Source organism: Oncorhynchus clarkii, unplaced genomic scaffold (genome assembly GCF_045791955.1).
Source record: "Oncorhynchus clarkii lewisi isolate Uvic-CL-2024 unplaced genomic scaffold, UVic_Ocla_1.0 unplaced_contig_572_pilon_pilon, whole genome shotgun sequence".
NCBI lineage: Eukaryota > Metazoa > Chordata > Actinopteri > Salmoniformes > Salmonidae > Oncorhynchus > Oncorhynchus clarkii.
In genome coordinates, this window is record NW_027260881.1 from 54,110 (window position 1) to 80,580 (window position 26,471).

The 26,471-nt window shown below is 44.3% G+C and overlaps 1 protein-coding gene across 3 annotated transcripts in view; it reads left to right on the forward strand.

Annotated features, from left to right (window-relative positions):
- The window catches only part of LOC139402058 (protein mono-ADP-ribosyltransferase PARP14-like), a 28,662-nt gene extending 14,616 nt beyond the window's left edge, over nucleotides 1–14,046 (forward strand). The window contains exons 4-17 of one of the 3 annotated variants that reach the window (XM_071146121.1): nucleotides 2,825–3,127; nucleotides 3,250–3,474; nucleotides 3,561–5,275; nucleotides 6,928–7,158; nucleotides 7,515–7,736; nucleotides 7,899–7,974; nucleotides 8,395–8,541; nucleotides 9,292–9,354; nucleotides 9,899–10,075; nucleotides 10,310–10,582; nucleotides 10,788–11,393; nucleotides 11,713–11,852; nucleotides 12,200–12,374; nucleotides 12,656–14,046. In XM_071146121.1, the coding sequence (XP_071002222.1) occupies nucleotides 2,825–3,127; nucleotides 3,250–3,474; nucleotides 3,561–5,275; nucleotides 6,928–7,158; nucleotides 7,515–7,736; nucleotides 7,899–7,974; nucleotides 8,395–8,541; nucleotides 9,292–9,354; nucleotides 9,899–10,075; nucleotides 10,310–10,582; nucleotides 10,788–11,393; nucleotides 11,713–11,852; nucleotides 12,200–12,374; nucleotides 12,656–12,939 (4,637 nt within the window). In that variant the 3' untranslated portion in view covers nucleotides 12,940–14,046. The remainder of the gene's footprint in view (nucleotides 1–2,824; nucleotides 3,128–3,249; nucleotides 3,475–3,560; nucleotides 5,276–6,927; nucleotides 7,159–7,514; nucleotides 7,737–7,898; nucleotides 7,975–8,394; nucleotides 8,542–9,291; nucleotides 9,355–9,898; nucleotides 10,076–10,309; nucleotides 10,583–10,787; nucleotides 11,394–11,712; nucleotides 11,853–12,199; nucleotides 12,375–12,655) is intronic. The other 2 variants (XM_071146123.1, XM_071146124.1) reach the window with 2 other exon arrangements.
- Nucleotides 14,047–26,471: the final 12,425 nt, after the last annotated feature.

Consider the following 26,471-nt stretch of genomic DNA (forward strand, 5'->3'; position numbering starts at 1 on the left):
GCACTGTCTGGAGTAATCGTGCCTTTTTTCAGTCTGTGAAGGGAGAAGCAATTGCGGCAAAGGTAGATACAAATCTACTGTAGTACCCTGCTAACCCCAGGAATGACCTCACCTGCCTCTTGGTTCGGGGGACCGGCCATCCCCTAATAGCAGCAATTTTATTTTTTTTCCTTGGGGTTTCACATTTCCCCTCCCGATCTGATATCCCAGGTACTCCACCTCGGCGTAGCCAGGCTTGCACTTGTGGGGGTTCGCGGTCAGGCCTGCATCCCTTAGCGCATCAACCACGGCCTGTAACTTACAAAGAGGTGACTACCAACTGTCACTGTGCACAATGATGTCAGCTAGATAAGCAGCTGCGTACTCCATGTGCTGCCACAGGACACGGTCCATGAGTCGCTGAAAGGTCGCTCGTGCCCCGTGGAGCCCGAAAGGCAGAACCCGGTAGTGGAGAAGGTAGTCTTCTCCCAGGAGGTCACTGCCAGTGGCACCTGCCAGTACCCCTTCGTCAGGTCCAAACACATATACAGTGGGGCAAAAAAAGTATTTAGTCAGCCACCAATTGTGCAAGTTCTCCCACTTAAAAATATGAGAGAGGCCTGTAATTTTCGTCATAGGTACACTTCAACTATGACAGACAAAATAAGGAACAAAAATCCAGAAAATCACATTGTAAGATTTTTAATTTATTTATTTGCAAATTATGGTGGAAAATAAGTATTTGGTCACCTACAAACAAGCAAGATTTCTGTCTCTCACAGACCTGTAACTTCTTCTTTAAGAGGCTCCTCTGTCCTCTACTCGTTACCTGTATTAATGGCACCTGTTTGAACTTGTTATCAGTATAAAAGACACCTGTCCACAACCTCAAACAGTCACACTCCAAACTCCACTATGGCCAAGACCAAAGAGCTGTCAAAGGACACCAGAAACAAAATTGTAGACCTGCACCAGGCTGGGAAGACTGAACCTGCAATAGGTAAGCAGCTTGGTTTGAAGAAATCAACTGTGGGAGCAATTATTAGGAAATGGAAGACATACAAGACCACTGATAATCTCCCTCGATCTGGGGCTCCACGCAAGATCTTACCCCGTGGGGTCAAAATGATCACAAGAACGGTGAGAAAAAATCCCAGAACCACACGGGGGGACCTAGTGAATGACCTGCAGAGAGCTGGGACCAAAGTAACAAAGCCTACCATCAGTAACACACTACGCCGCCAGGGACTCAAATCCTGCAGTACCAGACGTGTCCCCCTGCTTAAGCCAGTACATGTCCAGGCCCATCTGAAGTTTGCTAGAGAGCATTTGGATGATCCAGAAGAAGATTGGGAGAATGTCATATGGTCAGATGAAACCAAAATATAACTTTTTGGTAAAAACTCAACTCCTCGTGTTTGGAGGACAAAGAATGCTGAGTTGCATCCAAAGAACACCATACCTACTGTGAAGCATGGGGGTGGAAACATCATGCTTTGGGGCTGTTCTTCTGCAAAGGGACCAGGACGACTGATCCGTGTAAAGGGAAGAATGAATGGGGCCATGTATCGTGAGATTTTGAGTGAAAACCTCCTTCCATCAGCAAGGGCATTGAAGATGAAACGTGGCTGGATCTTTCACCAAACACACCGCCCGGGCAATGAAGGAGTGGCTTCGTAAGAAGAATTTAAAGGTCCTGGACTGGCCTAGCCAGTCTCCAGATCTCAACCCCATAGAAAATCTTTGGAGGGAGTTGAAAGTCCGTGTTGCCCAGCAACAGCCCCAAAACATCACTGCTCTAGAGGAGATCTGCATGGAGGAATGGGCCAAAATACCAGCAACAGTGTGTGAAAACCTTGTGAAGACTTACAGAAAACGTTTGACCTCTGTCATTGCCAACAAAGGGTATATAACAAAGTATTGAGATAAACTTTTGTTATTGACCAAATACTTATTTTCCACCATCATTTGCAAATACATTCATTAAAAATCTTACAATGTGATTTTCTGGATTTTTTTTCTCATTTTGTCTGTCATAGTTGAAGTTTACCTATGATGGAAATTACAGGCCTCTCTCATATTTTTAAGTGGGTGAACTTGCACAATTGGTGGCTGACTAAATACTTTTTTGCCCCACTGTAATTGTGGTCCCACTTTACTAATTAGTGTCCCATAATACCTACGCCTATGTTACCTATACACATGGCAGTTGCATAGGCAGGTAAAGTGTAATTTGGGCCTACATGGTGGGTGGCAGCATAGCCTAGTGGTTAGAGCATTGGGAAATAAATATAATTGTGGTCCCACTTAATTGTGGTCCCATTTAATCAAGGTTGCAAGTTCAAATCCCCGAGCTCACAAGGGAAAAATCTGTTGTTCTGCCTCTGAACAAGGAAGTTGTTCCTAGGCCGTCATTGAAAATAAGAATTTGTTCTTAACTGACTTGCCTAGTTAAAAAAATAAAATACACTATATGCACATTGTTATATAATACTTACAACCTTTATTGAGATTGTAATCACACAATCTTAACTTTTTATAGGTGCCGTGCTTAATCTGCAAAAACAACAAATGTATTATGGCTAACTTCATCTCATTTGGGAGAAAACCCAAAGTCATCTTGTTTGGGCAATATCAGATACAGCTACGGTAGCTACAACCATCTGTCATTAATATTGTTGTCGATATTCAAGTACAGCAATGCCACATCCTATTTCCATGTTTCCTTTTCCTACTGTCTGTCAGGTTTCCAGGGCTTAATGTTGCTATTTAACTGTGCCCACTTTTGTTTGTCCACATTGGTCTGAAGCCTGTTGGATATGCATTGCTTACATTTCATCCTCAGCTGCTGTTGTTCCAAAAGACTTACCTGAGAGTGGGGATGGAGAAACGGCCTGTCCTGAGGACAGTGGGGATGGAGAAACGGCCTGTCCTGAGGACAGTGCAGCAACAGATAAGACAGAGCTGCAATCCACCTCAGCAGTATTGGGAAACATTCAGGAGAGTATGAACCAGGCATTTCTGGAGATGTTGGTAGAGAACATCATGAATGCCCAAACCTCAGCTTCTCCTACTGCATCACAGAGATTCAGTCTGGAAATCCTGCCTGACATCAGTATGGCTGTAGTGACTTTCCAAAATGTAAAAGGTAAACCATAAAACTGGGGGCTGGGGGTGGTGTAGTGTCACTGTTATTGTCACATCTTTGTTCAGTCATTGAAACCTAAGCAATATCTTAAGCGTATAATCTACCCTTTTCTTATTTGGCAGATACTGAGTACTTTATCTCAAACTGTATCAGCCACAAGATATTCAAGCAGAAAGAATTATCAGTAAAACTCCTGGAAATCACAGCAAAAGTGAAAGTTGAAAACATACCTCCAAATTACAGTTCAGACCATCTCCATCTCTACTATGAAAAAGAAGGTGAAGTTGTCGACCTTGAAATGTGTGAAGAGGACCAATCCGCTGTCATCACTTTCCAAGATCCACACGGTAAATGGTCATTCTTATTCTCTATGTTGTGACAGAGTTTTCCATAATGCAGGATGATATATTGATAGATATTTCTGTGTAATTAGCTGTTCACAGAGTCACAAAAAAGCACCACGATGAGAAGCAGCCTATCAAAGCTTTCCCATTTTATGAATCTCTGGGAACGGCCCTGTATGACAAAGATCAACCCACATTGAAACTCCCAGCTGCCTTCACTGAGAACATCGACCAGGCCATTTGGAGATACCTTTGTGACAAGCAAGAAGCTACTGCAACCATCAACAAGATTATGGCCGAAAACTTCTGCAAAGTAGACCTGCAACACCATACTGTCCTGTTAAGGCCCCTACCATCTCTACTCAAACAGAAAGATGTCAAAGCCAAGCATGTCCACCAGTGGAAGGACACTGTCAAGACTACCTTCACTCAAGCCTTGTCTAAATTCAAATCCTTGGAGCTGAATGTACAGGACTGTGCATGGGAGGAGTCTGAACAGGAGATCTGCAAGGCAATGTCTGGTGAGGCAGTGGTTGTAGTCCCTGATAAGGCCAAAGGTGCACTCATAGTGGTGGGCTTGGTAGATGAAGTGGATAGGCTCAGTCAGTCACTAAAGGAAATCATGGACAAGATTGCCAAAATAATTGAGAGGGAGAAGACTAGCAAGACAGAGGAGCTCCACCTAGCTCCATCTATCTACCATGTCATTTCTCAAGATGGTCTGCAAGGCAAGATTGCAGGTGAATACCCAGAACTGAAGATGGCATACAACCGTGAGAGCCAGAATGTGATCTTAACAGGCTTAATGCAAGAGGTGTGGGGTGCTAATAGGAAGATTATAGATGCGGTGTCGGCACTGAAACGGAAGAAGGTGGAAGTGAGCAACTATGTCCTTGAGTTTCTGCAGGAGGAAGACCAAGAAAAGCTTAGCAACTCTCTTTTCACGTCACAGAGTGTTAATGCAGCACTAGAAATAGATAGAAATGGCTTGGAGCTCCTGGCTGTCTCAGACCTGGCCTTGAGTGAAGCAAAACGCCAACTTGAAAAATGTTTGGTTTCCAAGTACATAGATGTTGAAGACTCCAATGTCCTGGAGATGTCAGGGTGGAAGGACCTTACCTCCCGTTTGGAAAAAACATACAACATTTTGTCTAGGACTTTCATGGTGAAGACGTCTGGTGTCCATCCAAATATAAAAGTGGTAGTGGCTGGCAATATGGACATTGTCAATTCAGTGCAAAAGGAACTTGGTGGCTTCTTATTTCAAAATGCTCCAGTTGATGAAATTCTTCAGATTAAGTCAAACGCCATTGTCAAATTCATCCAAGAAAAAGAGAGTGCTTGGTCCGATATAGTCAAAGGTGGAGTAAAGGTTTCTTTCAAGGATGAGGCCATTTGCTTTAGTGGCATCAGGGTTCATGTCTCTGACTGCTTGACCTTATTTAAAGACCTGGTATCATCAACATACTTTGATACTTTACAAGTCCCCGAACCTGGAGCAAAGAAGTTCTTCCAGGACGAGGAGGCCATGTATGTTGAAGCCGTTAAAATGAAGACAGCTTGTGTAGTCCAGCTGGTGGATGAGATGCATCTGGTGAGCAATGACAAGACAGTCCAGGCTATGGAGGAAATGGTGCCAAAAGAGTTTGGGAACCATGGGGGAAATAATCTGCAACAACATCTGGCCATATCCACAGAGACCCAGCATTATAGATGGGAGCAGAGCACAAATGGGTCAGAGAGAGCGCAGACCAAAGAGGGGCTGACCATCACACTGATGAAAGGAAACATCCAAGATGCTTTGGTAAAATGTTATCATTATGTCTTTGCTCTCTTATAAATGTCAGTCTTACTAAAATCAAATCAGATAATTATTTTGAATAGTCTGGTATAGTTTACCTTAGGTATCATACATGTATTCAGAACCCTTGACTTTTTCCAAATTTTGTTGTTACAAGCTTATTCTAAAATTGATTAAATATTTGTTTCCCTCATCAATCTATACACAATATCCCATAATGACAAAACAAAACAGATTTTTAGAAATGTTTTCAAATGTCTAAATAAATATATAAATATATCACATTTACATAAGTATTCAGACCCTTTACTCAGTACTTTGTTGAAGCACATTTGGCAGCGATTTTTGGGTATGACGCTACAAGCTTGGCACGCCTGTATTTGTATTTCTTCTCTGCAGATCCTCTCAAGCTCTGTCAGGTTGGATGGGGAGTGATGCTGCACAGCTATTTTAAGGTCTCAGAGATGTCCGATCGGTACAAGTCCAGGCTCTGGCTGGGCCACTCAAGGACATTCAGAGACGTGTCCCAAAGCCACTCCTGCGAAGTCTTGGCTGTGTGCTTAGGGTCGTTCCTGTTGGAAGGTGAACCTTGGCCCCAGTCTGAGGTCTTGAGCGCTCTGGATCAGGTTTTCATCAAGGATCTCTCTGTACTTTGCTCCGTTCATCTTTCCCTCGATCCTAACTAGTCTCCCAGTCCCTGCCGCTGAGAAACATCCCCACAGCATGATGCTGCCACCACCATGTTTCACCGTAGGGATGGTGCCAGGTTTCTTCAAGATGTGACACTTGGCATTCAGGCCAAATAGTTCAATTATGGTTTCATGAGACCAGATAGTCTTGTTTCTCATGGTCAGAGTCCTTTAGGTGCCTTTTGGCAAACTCCAAGCGGGCTGTCATGTGCCTTTTACTGAGGAGTGGCTTCCGTCTGGCCAGTCGACTATAAAGGCCTGATTGGTGGAGTGCTGCAGAGATGGTTGTCCTTCTGGAAGATTCTCCCATCCCCACAGAGGAACTCTGGAGCTCTGTCCAGAGAGACCATCTCCCCAATCTCCCCAGATTGCTCAGTTTGCCGGGGGCGGACAGCTCTAAGAAGAGTCTTGGTGGTTCCCAACTTCATTCATTTAAGAATGATGGAGGCCACTGTGTTCTTGGGGACCTTCAATGTTGCAGACATTTGTCGGTACCCTTCCCCAGATCTGTACCTCGACACAATCCTGTCTCGGAGTTCTACGGACAATTCCTTCGAACTCATGGCTTGGTTTTTGCTCTGACATGCACTGTCAACTTTGGGACCTTATATAGGCAAGTGTGTGCCTTTCCTATTCAATTGAATTTACCACAGGGGCACTCCAATCAAATTGTAGAAGCATCTCAACGCTGATCAATGGAAACAAAATGCACCTGTGCTCAATGTAAAATCTCATAGCGAAGGGTCTGAATACTTATGTAAATAAGGTATTTCTGTTTTTTATTTTTAATAAATGTGCAAACATTTCTAAAAAGCTGTTTTTCTCTTTGTCATTATGAGGTATTGTTTGTAGATTGATGAGGGAAAATGTTAATTTGTTACATTTTAGAATAAGGCTGTAACGTAATGAATTGTTGAAAAAGTCAAGGTGTCTGAATACTTTCCAAATGCACTGTATCTGTTACAGACTGAGGTTGTTGTGAATACAGTCGGTAATGACCTGATACTGGATAGTGGAGCAGTCTCCACTGCACTCCTTAATGCTGCTGGCCCCGAACTTCAGGAACTGATAAACCAACATGCCACTGCTGGCAAGGTTGGGGAAGTCATCATCACCAAAGGCTGCAACCTCAAAAGCAAGCTGGTCTTTCATACCATTGCTCCTAGATGGAGTAATGGACAAGGAGCAACACAGAAGGTAGAATAAAAAAACAAAAATGCACACAGGAGGAACTCAAAATCCCAAAACACCCCACGGCCATCTAAAAATAAAAAATAAAGTTTAAATTAAGTGCTTAATAAAATATAGTAGTATTTACACAGCACATACAGAACTGGCATTTCATAACTCTGTCTACCTTTACTGAAACATTTACTGGAAAACCATGTGTTGTTCCTCAACTGAGAACTAAAATGAATATTTGTATTTCACATACCATGCCAATACAATGTAAACACACAATACTATACAAACATGCTCAATGAAATCACAAAGATTTAAACAACTTTGCAGCAATTCCTTTATGAAAAACATGTTTACCTGACATCTTGCAGACATTGAGTGAGATCGTAAAGAAGTGCTTGGTTCTGGCGGAGCAGCAGCAACTAATGTCAGTGACCTTCCCCGCCATCGGCACAGGAAACCTGGGCTTCCCCAGAGTCCTGGTGGCCTCTCTGATGCTGGATAAAGTCCTCAAATTCAGCAGTAAGATGAACCCCAAGCATTTGAAGGAGGTGGTGTTCATCCTCCACCCAAGTGATGTTTCGACTTTCAAGGTATAAGGCCAAACTGAGTGACTTTAAATATACACAAATAACGTTTAGAGTGCGTTTGATAACCAGGTGGTAATCAAATAAGTCATATGTGAATGCAGTTGAATTGGTCAAACGGTATTGCATTGAATTAGTATTTTTAAACGTTCTCTGTTTCCCTGTCAGGCTTTCACTGACGAATTTAACAAAAGGTTCATGACCCAGTCTGCAATTTCAAAGGGCTCAGCATCCACTCAACAAGGTAAAGGTGCAGCTCATATAATCCTCATAACAAGGGAGGATTTGCAGCTCTTAGCATTAAAACCTTGTAATTTACCAATTTGAGCGTGATGGTACGGAGCAATCTTAGCTTACCCTCAGTTTAGGAGATGACCATGCAGCTGGTCATTTGAAATGGGTTATTCCAGTCAATGAGTTTGGTTTGTGTGCACGCATCTTTTCTCAGAGTTGTAGAAGTGTCTACAGAGATGAAAGCTTCTTAATGTTTATATTCCAATAATTCAGTTGACTTTCGATATAAACACGAAGGTACTTCACTGTCTGACACAATGCCAACTTTCTCCTCCTTGATTTTTATCAGGAGGAGCTTGTTCTTTTCTGTCTAAGATGATTTATCTGCTATTATTTATCAGCTTGTACACCACTTATTTCCTACTGGTAGGTCTTTTCTCTAAGGTCACATCAAGCTCAGGGATGCATGAGACAAAGATGGGAGGGGTGGTTATACAGGTCGTCACAGGAGACATAACCAAAGAGACTACTGATGTCATCGTCAACTCCACCAATAAGACCTTCAACCTTAAGACAGGTACATCCAACCTTACCTCTGTCTCACCTGAGGTTCCATGTTTTAGGTTAAACGTTCAACAACAACAGCAGTTTTATTGGTTTTATCAGTAGGTTTTATTGGGGGATTTAGTATGCGTGGGATTCAGCAAGTCATTATTTGTGTCACCTCCCACTGGGCTCACACTGGTTGAATCAACGTTGTTTCTACGTCCATTAAATTACAACCAACATGGAATAGACGTTGACTTAACTTCTGTGCCCAGTAGGCTGTAATGTGCAACAATGTAGTTTATCTTAATGAGCTGTGTTAGTAATTAAGAATGAAGTCTCTCACACTTTTTTGGGACATTAGCCTAGAGATGGTTTAAGTTCAAATCAGCAAACTGTTCAACTGACTCTCAACAAACTGTTTAACTGACTATCAACTAACCTTAACCCTAAGTTGTTGCATATCTGCAGAGTTGCAGTTGATTGTTTGGTGATGGTAAAACTATCTATAGGGGATCATTCAAAAAAAGTGGGACCAAAATGTTTTTTCCAATAACAACCTGGATGGTCAAGAGGAGAAGACACCAAGATATGTGACTCCAAAAGACAAGCTTGAATAACCCTATCTTAATAATAATGTGATTTTCCAAATAATTGGCACTACATACACAGTGTATTTGGTCATTGTAGCAAAATGTAGTGTAGCATCCCTTAGCTAGTCAAGACCGATACATGCAGAGGTGTGTACTTTTAAAAACATTCTTCTCTTATTCTTCTCCAGGGGTGTCGAAAGCCATTCTGGATGCGGCTGGTCCAACTGTTGAGGCAGAATGTCAACAACTCAGTAAAACCAGTTATAATGTTGTCACTGTATTTAGTTTAAGAACTTCTATCCCTGAATCTCTGCATATGAATGTGACCCTGTTGCAAAATTGTGACTGACCGGCTCAAATCGGTCTTGTGTAGCAAAATGTTATATCATACACTGCATTTTTGAGGAACAATGGGAAAGTAATTCTGCTTTGAATGTTGATAAACTTGTAAACTCACTTTTGAGAAAAGGGCCGTTGAATGTTTTGGCACCTACAGGAGAGCTCTCCTTTGTCTACACCCATTGGGTTATGGTATACTTCCAATTTTAGAAATGAATTTGCACTGCCGCTTATATGCTGGTCTGGGAAATGCTTGTCCCCTTATGAAATTCAAAACATACCCTTATTTTTCTTAAATTACATACACATAAGTATATCTAAATATGCAATTAAGGGATAGTGCAAGATTCTCGCAGTTAGGCTGTTTTTCTACTTACCGAGAGCAAGGTGAAGTCTTTGTCTCTGCGTGCAGTATGAAGTATGTGTAAATAAATAACCCATCAACTTTATTTCCAGCAGCCCAACCTATAAAAGATATGATTTTGACTGAGCCAGGCAACCTGCAGAGTAAGAAGATCCTTCACCTGGTTGGCATCAGTGACCCTCAGAACATCCAGGAGTGTGTCAAGGATGCACTTAAAATGTGCGCAAGGAAAGACTTCACATCCATCTCATTTCCTGCTCTCGGCACAGGTGAGTCACACAACCAGAGAACACGACTGACCGTATACAGAGTATAGGAGAAATATCAAATAACATTGATATTGCATTTGTTAGACAGAATAACACTTGACTTAAAGCCTAATATTATTATTTTTGTTCTAAGCATGTATGAACATTTATAAAGTCGTGTTATATTGAATCCCAATTCTAATTCAAACAGTCACAATTTCCATTTTAATTCCAATTCAAATATACTTTTTTAAGGCCAAGGCAATGTACAGGTGAGCCAGGTGGCAGACGCCATGTTCGATGCGCTAGTGGAAGTAGTGGCCAAGAAGTCAGTGAACACCTTGAGGCTGGTCCGGATTGTCATCTTTCAGACTGCCATGCTGACTGAATTTTACAACAGTATGCTGAAGAAGGAAAACACAGATGTTCAGGAAGAGGAGGACACTGATGCACAGGAGGCGGTCACTGACCTTCAAGATGAAGGCAGTCTGTTTAAAGCCTTTGAAAACATTGGCACCAGAATAAAATGTATGGGATGCCTTTATTAACTTGAGTATATATAGTATATAACATGTTTAAATTCGCTAGGTGTCTTCGTTATTACATGATAACTGAAACACTTTCAATGTCAATTTGTTCATTTTTTTTGTTTACAGAATTTTTTTACAGAAAGAGTTTTAGATAAACAGCTGCATTAACTGGGACTTATTACAATCTGTTCATATTCTTACAGCAATTTTCATTAGGAGTAAAGGTAATAAGCCACAAAAGCCTGAGAGATTTGTCTTCATGGATAAAGAAGTGGATCCGACTTGCTTCCACATCTGTGGGGATTCTCAGGCTAAAGTAGATGAAGCCAAGCAGTGGGTCAAGGACCTGATCTTGAAGGAGCAAGACAGCTCCATCATCACTGACGATGCCATCATCAACTTAACCACTTCTGACCGCCAGTGCATTAGTAACATGATCAACACCATGGGAGTGAGAGTGGAACAGGAGTCATCTCAAGACAAGCTGACTATAGAGGGCATCACCAAAGACGTGCTCAAAGTTACTAATGAAATCCAGAAGATGCTCCAAAGGATCCGTAGTGAAGAGGAACTCAGTAGGAGTGCTGAGCTAGCCAGCACCGTGGTGGAATGGCAGTACCAGCAGCAGGGAGGGCAGTACCAAAGCTTTGACCTCATCCATAACTTCCATCTGGAGCAGGCAAATGAGACCAAGAAGCAGCATGTGGAGGTCACTATCCAAGGTCGGATGTACAAGGTCACCCTGCCAAATGGGCCTGCGACAGATAACCATGGCAACAGCCTCGATATCAGACGCATTGACAAAGCAGGTACCTATCCTTTTGGCCTTCCATGTGAACTTGAACAACAATTTTCAAGAAATCAATGCACCACATTCACATTCTCTAAAGCGTTCTCTTGGGAGTTTATGATTGGCTAAGATTGATATTGATGCATGTGAATTCCAATAACTTTTATTTTGATATTGCTTGCTCATTATCTATGGTCCTCTTGGTTGGGAGTAAGCCATTCATACACATGAGGATAGCATTCCCACTGTTGTATTCCCATTATAGTACTAACAAGAATTTACAACAATGTAAAGCCTGTGTGTTTGTCTGACCTTCGTTATTCAACCGTATTCTCCAGCTCATGACAGTCTTCCTCAGTATTGGGATACCATGCCAGACAACTCTTTATGCCAGTCCTTCCCCATCCAGCCAGGAACCTCTGAGCATGATGAGGTCCTAGGCCTGTTTCAGGCCACTTGCCAAAACAGCGTTCTAAAGGTATCTATCTCTGCTGCTAAATGTATTTCAATACAAGTTAAATGAAGAGGTGCAATTAAAAAAGACACAACACTCAGATCTCTCCATTGTTATATCACCAAGAATCACACACTCCCTTTCAATTCCACCCCTGGTTACATACACATTCTTGCTGGGCCTGCCAAATGGAATGGTTACAGTTGTTATAATGTAATCAATTGGCCATGTTCTTAATGGAATGAGTTGTGCTTTTTAATCCAGATCTAGGCTTAATCTGGGTTTTGAAAACCGGTCATATTAGAGTAGGACATCTAGCTGTATTGACAGTCTTTTTGCATATGAATGTGTGGTTTTCCCCCTTCCTTCAGATTGAGAGGATCCAGAACCCAAGCCTGTGGAGGAATCTACAGATCAAGAAACAAGAAATGGATTCCAAGAACTGTCACCAGAACAATGAGAAGAGGCTGTTCCATGGAACTTGCCCCCTAATCATAGATACAATTAACGCAAACGGGTTCAATCGGAGCTACGCTGGGAAAAATGGTAAGATGTACAAAATGACAAACACCAGAGTTATAAAGTAGTGCCAAAAACCTCCGTTTTTATATGGGTATTACAAAATCAGATCAAATGATCAACAGGTGTGAGTATTAGGAAAGTGTACTCATTTTGGTTTTGCCACTAACGTAGCAACTACATCTGTAAGACTCACCAACGAAAGTTAGGCTAAAATAACAAACACTAGTTAGCCAGCTAGCTAAGTTCTCTGACCCCTCCTACCACTCAGCAGAAGTCTATGATAATAATGTCATCACTTTTTGCAGCGGCAGTGTATGGAAACGGCACCTACTTTGCAGTTGAAGCCAGCTACTCTGCCGATGACACATACTCAGTCCCAGATTCCCAAGGGCAGAAGCACATGTACCTGTGCCATGTTCTGACCGGAGATTTTACAAAAGGACAACAAGATATGATTGCGCCTCCAGCTAAAAGCAAATCAACTACTCAACTCTATGACAGCGTGACAGACAACCCAACAGCACCATCCATGTTTATTGTATTCAACGACATTCAGGCTTATCCTGCGTACTTGATCACTTTCATCTAGACAATTAAAGGAGCATTTACTATCTTACTATCATAAGTATAACTTTTCATATGCTTCTTTAAAAATGTTAGGCTTTCTCTATGGTTATAGTTATCTCTTTTACAGATTATTATATAGCAAATCAAGATGACTTTTTTTCTCAATAAATCAGGGTTCCCCTGTTTACTTACAGTTTTGGTTTATGTACAGTATGTGCATTTTCAGAACGCTTAGTACAAAAATCTAAATAGATAATTTTAAAAAAGCTGTTTTAAGACTCTAAGCACATTTTCAATTGACTAAGTACAACACACAAAATCGTAGTAACTTTTTTTGCCAAACTTAATCAGTTTAATCTATAATACATGTTCATAAGGTAATTACTCTTCGCAATGCTCAAATTTCTTGATATGATTGTCTTCTAATTTATTAAAACACAGTTTACTATTACTTAGTCTGACTGTTCTCACTTGATAATCACTTAACCGTTTGGTAAACCTATAGATTTTAAACTGGTTTGTCTTCTACAGACTTTGAGAATTACATAATGAGAATGTAGGTTTGTAAAATAGAAACATATAAAGCATGATATATTGTAATGGACCGTAAGTAAGCATTTCACTGTTAGTCTACACCTGTTAACGAAGCATGTGACAAATAGCATTTGATTTGAAGTACTATTATGATGATGACTATAAGGATTTTACTTCACAGTAAGTTTGACAAAATCTGATATTGACAAGATCAGAGATGTACTGTATTTAACAAATGCATCCTCTCATACCATCCTTTCATACCACTTGTCATGACTGTCCTGATCAGGTCAGGTTACAGGAGACCACCACCCTACAGATTATCTCTCAACCCCAACAGAGGAGGAGAGATCTAGGGGTCTGAAGATGTGGGGGTTTTATGACCCCTCACGCCCCTAGTAAATCTTAGGCCACACAACATTCTTGTGTCCCCTCAATATGGAGAACCAGTCTCAATGTTAAACATGAAATAAAGGGACTTTGGAACAATGGTTTCCGTCAGGCACAATGGTGGTCATGACGATAGATGGAATATGAAAATGTATGTCATTTTTGTTTTGTTATTAAAGGTTAATAGATTACGTTATTACGAAAACATTGTAACGTGAAGAGTTTTTTCCTAGTATATGTTTGATGTTTATACATTGTACGTTGGAAAATGTGGAAAATGTCCAAATCAAAGGGAATGTTTTGGTAAAGATGAAATGTAAAACCTAGACCTTGCTCTTAACTTGGTATGCCCAGAGAATTGCCCTAAAGGCGGTTACGCCCACTTCTGATCCAAGGGTATAAAACTTGTGAGTGAAGAATTAACAGTTATGACAAAGTGACCCCAGCTGCAGCCAAGGTCTAAAAAGTCAACAAACCCAAAACGCAACACAAGCTTGAAGACAAAGAAATTGTTTTCTACCCAAGCTACGGATGAGTAGCTGTGTCTAAGCAGATGAATTCAAGCCGGACCACCTAGCATCCAATCCCCATCGAATCGTGGTATCTAAAAGGTTTCATTCCTATGCTGTGAGCTCTGAGCTACAGAGTTGTCTGTCCTCAGAAGACCCCTTCCAGAGCAAGGGTGAGGGAGCAGACCATTAAGCCAAAAGGACATTGACATCGTGAGGACGACCAGAGAGGTGCGCCGGAGAAATGCGTCATTAAGCAGCCTGAACGGTCCACGCAGAGAATCCACCTTCCCCACGTAATTACATCATTATATTCTGACCAATAAGAACGGCAGTTTGGGGCAAGGCTAGGGTTAGAATAAGCATAGCTGACAAATTCACCCAAATGTATATTTCTCTCGGGTACTTTCTTTTTTCTCTCTCTCTTTGAAATCCCCATTTTGGGTAACACGCGCCATAGTGTGTTGGCCCGTTATACTAAGTTCTAGTCAATAGCCTAAGTTCGCATCAATATGCAACGTTCAGAACGAGATTGTAGAGGTAACTGATTAATTGGCGGCTGTTGTAAAATCGATATTCTTTGAGTTTGGAAAATAGAAACTCAATAAAACTTATTTTCCCATGGTGCCCAAGGTTAATTTGTTTTTTTTACCTTTATTTAACTAGGCAAGTCAGTCAAGAACAAATTCTTTTTTTCAATGACGTCCTAGGAACAGTGGCCTGTTCAGGGGCAGAACTACAGATTCGTACCTTGTCAGCTCGGGGATTTGAAATTGCAACCTTTCGTTACTAATCCAACGCTCTAACCACTAGGCTACCCTGCCGCCTCTACACTCTAACCAGTAGGCTACCCTGCCGCCTCTACACTCTAACCAGTAGGCTACCCTGCCGCCTCTACACTCTAACCACTAGGCTACCCTGCCGCCTCTACACTCTAACCAGTAGGCTACCCTGCCGCCTCTACACTCTAACCAGTAGGCTACCCTGCCGCCTCTACACTCTGCCCACAAATGTTCTATAGGATCGAGGTCAGCGCTTTGTGATGGCCACTCCAATACCTTGACTTTGTTGTCCTTAAACCATTTTTCCACAACTTTGGACATTTGGAAGACCCATTTGCGACCAAGCTTTAACTTCCTGACTGATGTCTTGAGATGTTGCTTCAATATATCCACATAATTTTCATTCCTCATGGTGCCATTTATTTTGTGAAGTGCACCAGTCCCTCCTGCAGCAAAACACCCCCTCAACATGATGCTGCCACCCCTGTGCTTCACAGTTGGGATTGTGTTCTTCGGCTTGCAAGCCTCCCCTTTTTCCTTCAAACATAACGATGGTCATTATGGCCAAACAGTTCTATTTTTGTTTCATCAGACCAGAGGACATTTCTCCAAATAGTACAATCTTTGTCCCCATGTGCAGTTGCAAACCGTAGTCTGGTGGCCCATCAGAAAGTCCAGGACCCAGTTGCACAGGGCGGGGTCAAGACCCAGTTGCACATGGTGGGGTTAAGACCCAGGGTTACGAGCTTAATGCCGAGGTTGGAGGGTACTATGGTGTTAAATGCTGAGCTGTAATCGATGAACAGCATTCTTACACAGGTATTCCTCTTGTCCAGATGGGTTAGGGCAGTGTGCAGTGTGATTGCAATTGCGTCGTCTGTGGCCCTGTTGGGGCAGTAAGCAAATTGGAGTGGGTCTAGGGTGTCAGGTAGAGTGGAGGTGATATGATCCTTGACTAGTCTCTCAAAGCACTTCATGATGACGGAAGTGAGTGCTACGGGGCGATAGTCGTTTAGCTCAGTTACCTTAGCTTTCTTGGGAACAGGAACAATGGTGGCCATCTTGAAGCATGTGGGAACAGCAGACTGGGAAAGGGATTGATTGAATGTGTCCGTAAACACACCAGCCAGCTGGTCTGCGCATGCTCTGAGGACGCGGCTAGGGATGCCGTCTGGGCCGGCAGCCTTGCGAGGGTTGACATGTTTAAATGTTTTACTCATGTTGGCTGCGGTGAAGGAGAGCCCACAGGTTTTGGTAGAGGCTGTGTCAGTGGCACTGTATTGTCCTCAAAGCGAGCAATGAAGTTGTTTAGTTTGTCTGGGAGCAAGACGTCGGTGTCCGCGACGGGGCTGGTTTTCTTTTTGTAATCCGTGATTGACTGTAGATCCTGCCAAATACATCTCGTGTCTCAGCCGTTGAATTGCGACTCTATTTTGTCTCTATACTGATGCTTAGCTTGTTTGATTGCCTTGCTGAGGGAATAACTACACTGTTTGCATTTATTCATGTTTCCGGTCGCCTTGCCCTGGTTAAAAGCAGTGGTTTGCGCTTTCAGTTTTGCGAGAATGCTGCCATCAATCTACTGTTTCTGGTTGGGGAAGGTTTTAATAAAATCTTGGCTGATTTCTTTTGATTTTCCCATTATGTCAAGCAAAGAGGCACTGAGTTTGAAGGTAGGCCTTGAAATACATCCACAGGTACACCTCCAATTGACTCAAATTATGTCAATTAACCTGACAGAAGCTTCTAAAGCCATGACATCATTTTCTGGAATTTTCCAAGCTGTTTAAAGCCACAGTCAATTTAGTGTATGTAAACATTTGACCCACTGGAATTGTGACACAGTGAATTATAGGTGAAATAATCTGTCTGTAAATAATTGTTGGAAAAATAGTATAGTTGTTAGCAAGACATGGAGTGGTTGAAAAATGAGTTTTAATGACTCCAACCTAAGTGTATGTACACTTCCGACTTCAACTGTACACTACAATACTGTAAAATGCATCACATGATTACAATACAGGTGGAAGGTGTATGATTGCCATCCCCATAACTGTGCCATCCCCATAACTGTGCCATCCTCCTTCAAGCCATGGATAAGGATAACATAACATTAATCCAGACCTATGCCAGGATTGGATTCGCGCAGCCAAAAGGTTTTTCCCCAGGTGCATGAACATTGAGGACATTTACTACAATGGCAAAATGCACAAGACGGGCGTGATGCGAACTAGTGCCTGATAAACATTGTTTCTTTTATTCATTCATTTTTTTAAATTGGATTAAAGTACACCAACTATATGTCGTAATTACATCTGGACAATATATTTATTATGCCTGTGGAAATTAGATTTCCAGTCAATTTTGATGGGTAGTGCAAGTGTATTGCCTAATGTGAAAACAATTTTATACCTTCATTTAATTAGGCAAGTCAGTTAAGACCTCATTCTTATTTTCAATGACAGCAGGTTAACTGCCTTGTTCAGGGGCAGAAGGACAGATTTTTACCTTGTCAGTTTAGGGATTCAATCTAGAATCCTTTCGGTTACTAATCCAACACTCTGACCACTGGGCTACCTGCCTCTGTAGCATATTACATTCAAATGGCAGTTTTGCTATTCGATTAACTGGTTATTAAAACAACTAAATTGAGAAGATACAGTATCATTATGTTGTGTTGGTATTTCCTACTAATGTATATTTTAGATCAATGGTTGTGTGGTGAAAGACGTCTGGAGACTAAATTAATGTACAGTAAAAGGTTTGCTGCATTACAAGTGTTACCAGTTTGGAGTTTTCTACTGAGTTTTTAAAACAGCATCAAAGAGATTTTAAAAAATGAACTCACCACAGGTTTGAGTGAGAATAGACACTAGGGGCCTTTAGCCTCAGTTACAAGTGCATCATTGTTGTGATGTTGTCAACACACCCGTCTATACTGCAGCTTGAGCTGTGTGTCCAAGGTGTGACGGTAGAGGGCAGCATAGTTCTACGTTTGAGCCTTTAACTTTTCTGCTTCTCCAGTGACTGATAGGGATATTACAAACAACCCTTCTCTTGTCCACCCCCACCCACAAACACTTCCCTTAGATATCAGTCACACACACACACACACACACACACACACACACACACACACACACACACACACACACACACACACACACACACACACACACACACACACACACACACACACACACACACACACACACACACACACACACACACACACACAATCAAACACATACTCTCCCCATCATTCCACATGCTGCCGCACTACAATCTGAGCTCAGGCCCGGTTTCACAAAGTGACCCTTTAACCCTGTACAGGGAGTTGCTGAGAGAGAGAGGGATGGAGGAGGGAGAGGACAAACAGAGGGAGGAGAGGACCACCCAGCACAGTGCTATGGAATACAAAGGGCATGGGGAGACGAGCTGTGTGTGCGTGTGCAGATCTGGAACCCAGGCATGTAAATCGGTGTATTTTTGCCCAGCAACTGTCCAATGCTGCTTACAGTTTCCCCCACTCTCGCTGCCCCCGTATTGACATAAAGCAGGCAGGCCCAAAAATAACACCAACACGACCAGTTTGGATTCGCCGGGGCAAATGATTGGTCTTAACAGCAGGTAGCCAGGTAGGAGGGTGCAGACAGACAGGAAATGGCCAGAGTCTTGTCTCCGTATGACCCGACAGTTTCCTATTTACAGTATGCATTTATAGGCAACCATTATGTTTCTCCACCTAGCTATTTTGTCCAGTAGAAATAGAGTACCTGGGCGTAACATGTTTGGATCATCTAAGAGGAAATAACTCAATATTCTATTTAAACTTTATGTAAACTCATTACAGGCAGACTCAAGCAGACAGAGATAATGTATTAGCATTGGAGAGTTCTGGAGATGGTGAGAATGAGAAGCAATGGGAGGAAAAGAAGGGTGAGTACGAGGGATGAATCTGTAAATCTGTCTTTCCCATAGACTTAGTTAGACAACTCGTCTTTCTATCTGTCCCATTATGGCGTCTTTGGGCAGTGCCATTGGAGCCATTTCTATATTGAAGTCGTCCATTTTCGTCTTTTGTGTAAGAAAAAAGTGTAAAGCTAATATTGGTGATTTACCTGCAGTGCTGGAATCTTGTATGATGTTTATTTATTGTGGCCACTAGATGGCGGTGATATATCTTAAAGCTGTTTACAAACACTTCAGGTGGCCTAGGTAGCCAAGTGGTTAGAGTGTTGGACTAGTAACCAAAAGGTTGCAAGATCAAATCCCTAAGCTGACAAGATAAAAATCTGTCGTTCTGCCCCTGAACAAGTTAACCCACTGTTCCTAGGCCATCATTGAAAATAAGAATGTGTCCTTAACTGACTTGCCTAGTTAAACAAAGGTAAAAAAAAATCTGAAGAAAAAGACAATGCTCTGTCATTGGCTGAGCACTCCCAAGCCACAGAATCCCCACCCTGTTGACAACTTTAAAATGGTGAAAGCCCTCAGTAGCCATGTCCATGCTAAAATGGGTTGTTTCCTAAATGAGTCCTCTAACTATCTCTATTGTCTGTCCTTTTTCAGAACTCACACTACAGTTGATTGTGAGTGAGCAGGGAGAGGAGAAGAAAAAGGGAGAGGAGGAGCACAGGGGGTGATGATGGACAAAAAGAAAGACAGAGGGAGGGAGAAAGGGAGAGGAGGAGAGGGAGTCCATAAATGAGACAAAAGGAGGTATACAGACATGTCAAGGTGTATGATGAATGGTTGGAAACTGTCTGAATAACAAACAAGGTTCCACTAGCCATTTAAACAGAGCCCTCATCTCCTCCATCCAGTCCAGGGTTGTGTTCATTAGTCACTCAACGGAAGAAATGGACTAAAACAGGGAACTACCTGAATGGTCATTTTCGCTTTCCTTTGCAAAATGTTTTGCTACGGTGTGCCCTAATGAACATGACCCTGGCGATTGCTCAGTGTCTCTCTGCTGGTCATCTTGCTTCCCTCAGGCCCAGCTGACCTTTCCATGACCCTGGTCCAGTCAGTGGTGACACCCAGGAACACCCAGCGACCGCTCCCACTGAACAACAGCCTCTTTAAGATCCACAGCCCCAGACAGCCTTGACTGCAGGGACAGGGGGCTGAGGACCGGGGCTAGCCTGACTCAACCATCCCCGTCCGGGTGTAACCAAACCCCCAGGTCAGTCCCGACACAGCGGCCCCTCTATACGGCCCGTTTGTGTACCTGCTTGTTTCCCCTTATTACCACATGACCACATTACTCATTAACCATGAGCCTCAGGGTGTTTCTGGCTATATTTAAGAGTCGGATAATGCTGAATTTCAGGGGGATTTTTCCTGTCAGGCTATTGGTCTGATTCAGAAACTAAGTCCAGGAAAACAGACAGACTGACTGCGCCTCAGTGGTCAACCAGAACGTGTTAATGTGAGAATAAATAGCAGTTTCATCAACACTTAAGAGTTCTTGAGGGGGGAAAGTGGCTTCCACAATAGAGAGGGAAGGTGAATGGTGTTAGTAAATAGATGGTGCAGGTGTGTGTGTGTGTGTGTGTGTGTGTGTGTGTGTGTGTGTGTGTGTGTGTGTGTGTGTGTGTGTGTGTGTGTGTGTGTGTGTGTGTGTGTGTGTGTGTGCGTGTGTGTGTGTGTGTGTGTGTGTGTGTGTGTGTGTGTGTGTGTGTGTGTGTTGTGGGTCTCAAACAAAAACCTGACCCTCGGTGCCCGTAGCACCTGTGTTTGCTCTCGCCTGTGTGTTTGCGTATGTGTGTGTGTGGTTGTGCGTGCACCGTGTGACCGTGGGTCTGACCTGACCACTTCCAAATCCACTGGGGTCAGTAACAGGTCTCTGTTATTGAGCGATCTGAGAATAAACTCTACTGTGCTGTCCACATATGACTCATGTCCTTACTGTTCCTCTCCTCTGCTTAGACTCAGCACTATTAGTGTCAAAACTGTTTAATATCACTTGGAGGTACTAATATGTAGAGAATAAGCTAAAACACAGATTTACAGTACACCCCCCCCCCCGCACACACACACCCCCACACACACACCCCCACACACACACACACACACACACACACACACACACACACACACACACACACACACACACACACACACAGGCATGCAGAAACTCACACACACCCTCACAGGCGATGTCATTCTTCTGCCAGCGTATGAATGCTGTTATTGTTCATAGTGCCCTTGATTTGTCCTCTATCCTCTTTTCAAGTCCTCGAACTTCAGATAATATTGTTTTGCACGAGCGGGACAGAGGACAGAGACCAGAAAGAGATTCAGCTTTCATTTTGCATAGTGACACAGTGGATATGGATGTGACAGACAGGCGGACAGACAGACAGACAGACAGACAGACAGACAGACTGACACAGGCGCAAACACGCACGCACGCACACACACACACACACACACACACACACACACACACACACACACACACACACACACACACACACACACACACACACACACACACACACACAATGGGATGGGGGGAGAACCCTGGAAGAAACAGACTAGAAAATGTAAACAGCTTTAACTGCCAAATCTTCATTAAGTATTACAGACCTGCAGGCCAACCTGCTGCAAAGCAACCAGATTAATGACAGGACAAGTTTTAGGATTTAGGAATCTTGTTTACATCCATACAATTCATCAGAGGTGGTATGATGGAAGCTACAACTGACAGCATAAGTGCATATAACTCTTAGGCTAGTCCCAGATCTGTCTTTTTGTTGTCTGGCCAACTGTAGGGTTGGTGACAAAGACGGCACAAACATATTCAGGACCAGGCAATACAGCAGAAACAGATCTGGGACCAGGCACTACTGGGACCAGGCAATACAGCACAAACAGATCTGGAACCAGGCAATACAGCAGAAACAGATCTGGGACCAGGCACTACTGGGACCAGGCAATACAGCAGAAACAGATCTGGGACCAGGCACTACTGGGACCAGGCAATACAGCACAAACAGATCTGGAACCAGGCAATACAGCAGAAACAGATCTGGGACCAGGCACTACTGGGACCAGGCAATACAGCACAAACAGATCTGGAACCAGTCACAACTGCTCAAAACGATCTGGGACCAAGCTACCCAGCAAACATGTCCAAATTGGCACGATGTGGGTTAAAACATTGGACCCATGTAGGGTGCCTACATTGGGCCGATGCACATTTGCGCATTGGCTCTACATTGGCCCCATGGCACGTAGTCCCAAGGGCAGCCCTCACTTCACCTGAAATCAGCCCACCCTTTTGGGTCAGCTGCACACTATATTGTATCAGAAAGACAAAGTTGCTACTATCATTTACATGTTTTCACCAGACATACAGTATGTCACATGCACTTATCGAAGTCTTTTTACACACTTCATCATTGGCAGTATACAATGTTGTTTTCTGTTGACGTCACACTACAGAACAGTTCAACTGAAACGACACTCTCACTAATGGTTTCACAAAAATACCTTGTGAACTCGGAACTATAAGGTTCTATCTGGAAAAAAAGATGATTCCAAGATAATTGGCTTAAGTTCTGAACCCTCATTGGTTCGAATGGTGTCAGCAATTATTATCTTGTATTAATTATTTTACTTAACATGTTTTGGGCTTGGTATGGGCTAGCCTGTGATGGACTGGTATGGGCTAGCCTGTGTTGGACTGGTGTGGGCTAGCTTGTGTTGGACTGGTGTGGGCTAGCTTGTGTTGGACTGGTGTGGGCTAGCCTGTGATGGACTGGTATGGGCTAGCCTGTGTTGGACTGGTGTGGGCTAGCTTGTGTTGGACTGGTGTGGGCTAGCCTGTGTTGGACTGGTGTGGGCTAGCTTGTGTTGGACTGGTGTGGGCTAGCTTGTGTTGGACTGGTGTGGGCTAGCCTGTGATGGACTGGTATGGGCTAGCCTGTGTTGGACTGGTGTGGGCTAGCTTGTGTTGGACTGGTGTGGGCTAGCCTGTGTTGTACTGGTGTGGGCTAGCCTGTGTTGGACTGGTGTGGGCTAGCCTGTGTTGGACTGGTATGGGCTAGCCTGTGTTGGACTGGGTGGGCTAGCCTGTGTTGGACTGGTGGCTAGCCTGTGTTGGACTGGTGTGGTATGGGCTATGGGCTTGTGTTGGGCTGGTGTGGGCTAGCCTGTGTTGGACTGGTATGGGCTAGCTTGTGTTGGGCTGGTGTGGGCTAGCCTGTGATGGACTGGTATGGGCTAGCCTGTGTTGGACTGGTGTGGGCTAGCCTGTGTTGGACTGGTGTGGGCTAGCTTGTGTTGGACTGGTGTGGGCTAGCTTGTGTTGGACTGGTGTGGGCTAGCCTGTGATGGACTGGTGTGGGCTAGCCTGTGTTGGACTGGGTAGCTTGTGTTGGACTGGTGTGGGCTAGCCTGTGTTGGACTGGTGTGGGCTAGCCTGTGTTGGACTGGTGTGGGCTAGCCTGTGTTGGACTGGTATGGGCTAGCTGGTGTGTGTTGTTGGACTGGTGTGGGCTAGCCTGTGTTGGACTGGTATGGGCTAGCTGGTGTGTGTTGTTGGACTGGTGTGGGCTAGCCTGTGTTGGACTGGTGGGCTAGCCTGTGTTGGACTGGTGTGGGCTAGCCTGTGTTGGACTGGTGTGGGCTAGCCTGTGTTGGACTGGTGTGGGCTAGCCTGTGTTGGACTTGTGTGGGCTAGCTTGTGTTGGACTGGTGTGGGCTAGCCTGTGTTGGACTGGTGTGGGCTAGCCTGTGTTGGACTGGTGTGGGCTAGCTTGTGTTGGACTGGTGTGGGCTAGCTTGTGTTGGACTGGTGTGGGCTAGCCTGTGTTGGACTGGTGTGGGCTAGCCTGTGTTGGACTGGTGTGGGCTAGCCTGTGTTGGACTGGTGTGGGCTAGCCTGTGTTGGACTGGTGTGGGCTAGCCTGTGTTGGACTGGTGTGGGCTAGCTTGTGTTGGACTGGTGTGGGCTAGCCTGTGTTGGACTGGTGTGGGCTAGCCTGTGTTGGACTGGTGTGGGCTAGCTTGTGTTGGACTGGTGTGGGCTAGCTTGTGTTGGACTGGTGTGGGCTAGCTTGTGTTGGACTAGTGTGGGCTAGCTTGTGTTGGACTGGTGTGGGCTAGCCTGTGTTGGACTGGTGTGGGCTAGCCTGTGTTGGACTGGTGTGGGCTAGCTTGTGTTGGACTGGTGTGGGCTAGCCTGTGTTGGACTGGTGTGGGCTAGCTTGTGTTGGACTGGTGTGGGCTAGCCTGTGTTGGACTGGTGTGGGCTAGCCTGAGTTGGACTGGTATGGGCTAGCTTGTGTTGGGCTGGTGTGGGCTAGCCTGTGTTGGACTGGTGTGGGCTAGCCTGTGTTGGACTGGTGTGGGCTAGCCTGTGTTGGACTGGTATGGGCTAGCCTGTGTTGGACTGGTGTGGGCTAGCCTGTGTTGGACTGGTGTGGGCTAGCCTGTGTTGGACTGGTGTGGGCTAGCCTGTGTTGGACTGGTGTGGGCTAGCTTGTGTTGGACTGGTGTGGGCTAGCTTGTGTTGGACTGGTGTGGGCTAGCTTGTGTTGGACTAGTGTGGGCTAGCTTGTGTTGGACTGGTGTGGGCTAGCCTGTGTTGGACTGGTGTGGGCTAGCTTGTGTTGGACTGGTGTGGGCTAGCCTGTGTTGGACTGGTGTGGGCTAGCTTGTGTTGGACTGGTGTGGGCTAGCCTGTGTTGGACTGGTTTTGGGCTAGCCTGTGTTGGACTGGTATGGGCTAGCTTGTGTTGGGCTGGTGTGGGCTAGCCTCTGTTGGACTGGTGTGGGCTAGCCTGTGTTGGACTGGTGTGGGCTAGCCTGTGTTGGACTGGTGTGGGCTAGCTTGTGTTGGACTGGTGTGGGCTAGCTTGTGTTGGGCTGGTGTGGGCTAGCCTGTGTTGGACTGGTGTGGGCTAGCCTGTGTTGGACTGGTGTGGGCTAGCCTGTGTTGGACTTGATGTGGGCTAGCCTGTGTTGGGCTGGTATGGGCTAGCCTGTGTTGGGCTGGTGTGGGCTAGCCTGTGTTGGGCTGGTATGGGCTTGCCTGTGTTGGGCTGGTGTGTGCTAGCCTGTGTTGGGCTGGTGTGGGCTAGCCTGTGTTGGGCTGGTGTGGGATACCCTGTGTTGTGCTGGTGTGGGATACCCTGTGTTGGGCTGGTGTGGGATACCCTGTGTTGGGCTGGTATGGGCTACCCTGTGTTGGGCTGGAAGAGTGGACCAAAGCGCAGCGTGGAAAGTGTTCATGATACTTTTTTCAAAAACACTCAAACAACAAAAAAAATAACAAACACGAAAACGTACAGTTCTGTCAGGCAGAAACACTAAACAGAAAACAAGATTCCACAAAACCCCAAAGGAAAATTACAATTTATATGTGATCCCCAATCAGAGACAACGATTGACAGCTGCCTCTGATTGGGAACCACACAGGGCCAAAAACAAAGAAATAGAAAACATAGACTTTCCCGCCCGAGTCACACCCTGACCTAACCAAACATAGAGAATAAAAAGGATCTCTAAGGTCAGGGCGTGACAGTGAGGGATGATGCTCTACAGACAAACATTCTAAAAAATGTTATCACTCAACATTATTAACATTATTATCATGCTTTCTCTCTCTCTCTCTCTCTCTCTGTTATTGCAGACAGTACCTCCGGCTCTCTCTTTAATGTTGATTTACTGACGTCTCTCTGGCTGCCTGGTTACTTGTGTTGCGCCACACAATCCTTGTTCCTACTTGCCACCCGTTAGTGGGCGCCTCTCTCTCTCCCTTTCTCTCCCTTTCTCTCTGCCTCCCATCTCTTTCTCTCTGCCTCCCGTCTCTTTCTCTCTGCCTCACTCTATTTCTCTCTCCTTCTCTCTATCTCTCTCTTTCTCTCTCCTTTCTCTCTCTCCCTCCCTCTGTGTGATTGGCTCTGAGTAGTCTCCTGGGTTTAGGCGAACGGAGTGTGTTGGTATTTCGGGAAGCTGGTAAACATTCGGCCCTGGCCAAGAAAAGCTAGGGATGTTGTGTGTGGTGTTGACTTAATTGGAGAGGAGACAGGCCTCTGTCCCACAGAGAGCTTCCAGCTTAGAGTTTACTGTATATCCGACCTGGACCGTGTTCATCAGGCACCAAATGGAAGAAATAAGACTAAAATGGGAAGGGACTACATTGACTCGTCCAATAAGAAACTCAAATTTTATTTTCAATCAAATTTCCATCAAATGTATTTATAAAGCCCTTTTTGCATTCAGCTGATGTCACAAAGTGCTGTACAGAAACCCAGCCTAAAACCCCAAACAGCAAGCAATGCAGGTGTAGAAGCACGATGGCTAGGAACAACTCCCTAGAA